This window comes from Gregarina niphandrodes (assembly GCF_000223845.1).
Source record: "Gregarina niphandrodes unplaced genomic scaffold scaffold00093, whole genome shotgun sequence".
Classification (NCBI taxonomy): domain Eukaryota; phylum Apicomplexa; class Conoidasida; order Eugregarinorida; family Gregarinidae; genus Gregarina; species Gregarina niphandrodes.
This window is the reverse complement of record NW_011645858.1, coordinates 908-4,798: the sequence shown is the minus strand read 5'-3', so window position 1 is coordinate 4,798 and position 3,891 is coordinate 908. Positions and strand designations below refer to the sequence as shown.

Genomic DNA, 3,891 nt, shown 5'->3' with positions numbered 1-3,891 from the left:
GGTCGTTGTAATTGGGTGTGTCATCTCCCACGTCTAGTATTAGCTGTTGGACGTGCTTCAAGTCTTCGGCGCTCCATTGAGCAAGTGCGTCGGGTAGAGTGTGTGGTGCACGGTGGCACTTGACGAGTGCCTTGTACAGTTGTACATGAGCGCCGAGTGGCGGTTCATTACGTTCACGTGCAGTTAAATCGCGCCAAGCGAAAACCGTCTCGAGCACTCGATGTAACCCTATACTCATGACCCCCACATCCCCGGCCCCATTCCCGGCGGCGGCAGTGCCGGAGACTAGGAGGGCGGTCTTGGCGACCTTGGCAGGGATGTTAGGCGGCCCGTGCAGCACACTGCGCGCTGCTACGGTCTGGCTGTCCCGCATCACTTGGAGCACACGCCTCCGACCCCATGCCGTTGACTCTACGCGCGTCGTCAACAACGCCGGACGTAGGGCCTCCAGCGCCCCCGCCAGCCCCGCCGCATTCGGGGCACCAGCACGCGTCAACAAGGCGTTCCGCAACGCCCCGAACGCATACAGCAAGTAGTGCGTGTCCTCGCGCGCATACATGATCTGCCGCTCCGACAACGGTCGAATCCGCCAGTCAGACAACTGCGTCGCCTTATCCAACGATATCTAAACATATGTATCTGTGAGAGACTGTGTGTGTGAGAGACTGTGTGTGTGAGAGACTGTGTGTGTGAGAGACTGTGTGTGAGAGCGTACATGGCAGAAGGTGAGAATGACGTTCATGAGGCTGTAGCCGCCGGGTATCTGGAGGGCCCGGGCAGCGTGGTAAGTATCGAAGACGTTGACGAGGTACAGGCCGAAGTCGTGTTGGAGCCAGACGACGTCGTGGTCTATTCCATGCATCACCTTGAGTATGCCGGGGTTAGCGGTGACAGCATTGAGTTTGGCCATGGCGTGTGCGGGAATGGCTAGAGGGTCAATGAGGTAGTCTGCGCTATGTGTAGAGATCTGGACTAGGCAGACCTGGCCGCGAAAGCTAGCGGCCTGGGAGAACTCAACATCCATCGCAATTGCCGGCAGTGTTCCCGCAACTGCCGCGGGCATGGTCAATACCAGGTCAATAAACTCCTCCAAACTATTCTCGTTGTCCACCAAAATCGCCGCAGCGGACCGATCGGTGCGTAAAGTAGAGTAGGGTATGGGAGAGGTTACGGTGAAGAGGGTCTGTTGGGCGAGTGACTCAAGGCAATAGCCCCAGGCGTCACCCTTACCTTCGTAGAGCTGAAGGACAGCACGTAGTTCCTCAGCATAAATGTTCTCAGGAGGCGGTTCCGCACCCACCGCCTCGTACCATGCACGCACGAACGTAAGGTATTCGGTGCAGTCCGCGAGACCCGTACCACGGTTTGCAAAACCTCTCGCCAAACGCACCAAACGCCGATGACATCCGGGCCGTGCTGCTTTTGCCGCTGTAGCCAAGGAGCTCAGAGCGTGCACCTTCTCTGACACTCGCGGCTCAAACTGCCACCTCCAGTTCGGACCCCGTCGTCGTTTCGGCAGAGCCACCACCGGCGCAACATCCTTCCGACCCAACATCCCGAACAACGACTGCCGCCCCGCACACGTTCTTGTCGACCCATGTCTCGGTTTTGAAGTCGCCTCAGGCGCTACGTCAAGATCTATCACCTCGACGTCTATCACTGGTCCGCTGCTCCGTTGTGGACTGCTCGGCCGCCGACTCGCCGCCCCCAAGCTGGGGTTGGATGCTCCCGCACTCGCCGCTTGGATGTGAGTAAGTGGCAGAATTCGGTGCTGGCTCGAAGGCGAGGGAAGAAGTCCGACGCCGCTGTGCTGCGCTAGCTTCAGTGAGTACTCAACGCGTCGTGTGTTGAGCTCCATTGTCTGCAGGCACGCGGTATCTTCGGCCGAGGCACACTCCAGCAGCTTCGCGAGTTGGTTCATTACACCTGTCATTGTCTCGTTCGCTAGTGCGTCCACTTTCCGCTTCACCACTCTGTTCAGAGTCCACTGCAGCGCGTAGTCTGAGCCGCGCGGCACGCGGGACTGCAGACACTCCTCCAGTTTCCCAACCTCTTCATGCAACTCTCGTAACCATGCCTCCATAAATATATTGCCCCCTCGTCCCTCTCCCCCTGCCGGCCCACTCGGAATCTTCCACCCTCAGGTTCGATTCCCCCCCCCGCCCCACCGTAAAATTTGCCCGCCACACCGCAAATTCGTCTCGAAAAATGCTGAGCCAATTCACCCGCTCCGTCAAACAGAAGGGTGTGTCCCGGGGCTCGCTACTCGAGCTGGCACACCAGCTAAATGCCCCCGACCCGGCCCGGCAACCGGTTTTTCAACCCGACGAAGACAAACCCAGCTTCCAGTGGGCGAAGACTCTCGATAAAAACGCCGATGCGGATGACGCCTACGCGTGTCTTGTAACCAACGCCAAGAAGTGCAGAGAAGGCGAATGCCGGAAAGGACGTATGCTCCCTCCTACCTGCACCACGCGGACACATGTGTTAACACACACACTGACACACTGTGTGTTGTAGATATGCAGGACACGGCGGCGATGCATTTCTGGGATGACTATAGGTCAAAGATCAGTGAAGCATATTTTCTAGAGGATTTATGCCGGATGTATGTGGCGTTGTGCGAGGACGCAGGACTTTGCCGCATTTTGAATACGGTGCGTGCTAGTGCGATAGTGCCATGGGCTGCGTTCACCGCGTCGTGGTTTGAGTTATTGGAGCGCACTGTTTGCGGGGTTCCGCGACGTCGAAGATTACATTACAAGCTGTTGCTCCAGACCTACCGCGAGACGGATTTCGGTGTCGCGCCGGTTTGTGCCTGTTGCCAGCGTGCCGTATGCGCGACCGAGGTGCTCGAGGCACTTCCGCGCGCACTCTGGGGCGATGCCGAACCCGACGTAGGACGCACGCACGAACGTGAGCGGGACGTCGGACGCACGCACGAACGTGAGCGGGACGTCGGACGCACGCACGAACGTGAGTCCACGGAATTGGGCGCAGTGAACTGGTTCGATGGGTGGGCGCGCAAAGAAATGCTGGACGAATGTTTGCAGGACGCAGTAAGTGCGTGGGTCGATCGGTTCCTGGAGACGCCGGCACCGGCCACGGCGACGATAGTGGTGGCACGACTGCGCGAAGATTTACCGTGTCTGAGCGAGTTGTTGCGGGAAGACCTGGAGCCTGTGCTCACAATGGGTGCTCCGGCTGTGCTTGAACGCATCAAGCACGCTCTCACCGCATCCGCCGCTTCCGCCTATTCTGAAAAATTGTTGTGGCTCTTCCTCACCGACCTCGTCCTCCATGTCCCCCCCGAGGCGCAGGACGCTGTTCTGAAGCAAGACTCGCTCACAGGACAAGGACACGATTCCATGCCGTTGCGACGTGCACAAAAGTTTGCGCGCGAGTTAGCGGCTGCGGTCGCAAGGCCGAGCACGGCCGGAGACACAACGCCGTGGACGGAGGCACCGGCACTCGCAACCGTGCGGCGTTTGGCGCCTGTTTTCCACACGTGGGTGTGTCTCATATTGCACACGGTCAGTTTGTATTCGCACGTAGAACTTGGCGTGCTCGTCCTCGTGCACGAACTCCTGAGCAAACTCTGCGACGACGAGGCCGTGCGACGCGTCCTCGCGCGCAACGCGATGCACACAACTTGAAAGGGGCACATCCCCGGTTCGAATCCCTCGAGGGGCGAGTCTGACACGTTTTCAAAACGGATGAATTTGCAGCACGGACACAGTGATTGAACACGGACACAGCAAGCCGACACAGCAAGCCAACTCAGGAAGAAGCCTTATTGTGTCGGCGCCTTGCCTTATTGTATGAATAGGTGACGGACTTGCATCAATTTGGACTTTGTGTGTGACGGACTTTATACCAGGACGCGAAGGG

At 58.4% G+C, this 3,891-nt stretch overlaps 2 protein-coding genes across 2 annotated transcripts; one reads left to right on the top strand and one right to left on the bottom strand.

The window, feature by feature from the left end:
* Positions 1 to 483: 483 nt before the first annotated feature.
* On the bottom strand, positions 484 to 2,083 carry GNI_195320 (3'-5' exonuclease; the record flags this gene model as incomplete). Its single annotated transcript, XM_011135401.1, has 2 exons — positions 484 to 625; positions 716 to 2,083. Coding segments are annotated over 2 exons (1,510 nt in total), but the record flags the coding sequence as incomplete, so codon positions are not given.
* A 125-nt stretch (positions 2,084 to 2,208) lies between these two features.
* GNI_195310 (hypothetical protein) lies at positions 2,209 to 3,656 on the top strand (the record flags this gene model as incomplete). Its single annotated transcript, XM_011135400.1, has 2 exons — positions 2,209 to 2,449; positions 2,521 to 3,656. The coding sequence occupies 2 exons, from the start codon at positions 2,209 to 2,211 to the stop codon at positions 3,654 to 3,656; spliced, it is 1,377 nt and encodes a 458-aa protein (XP_011133702.1).
* Positions 3,657 to 3,891: the final 235 nt, after the last annotated feature.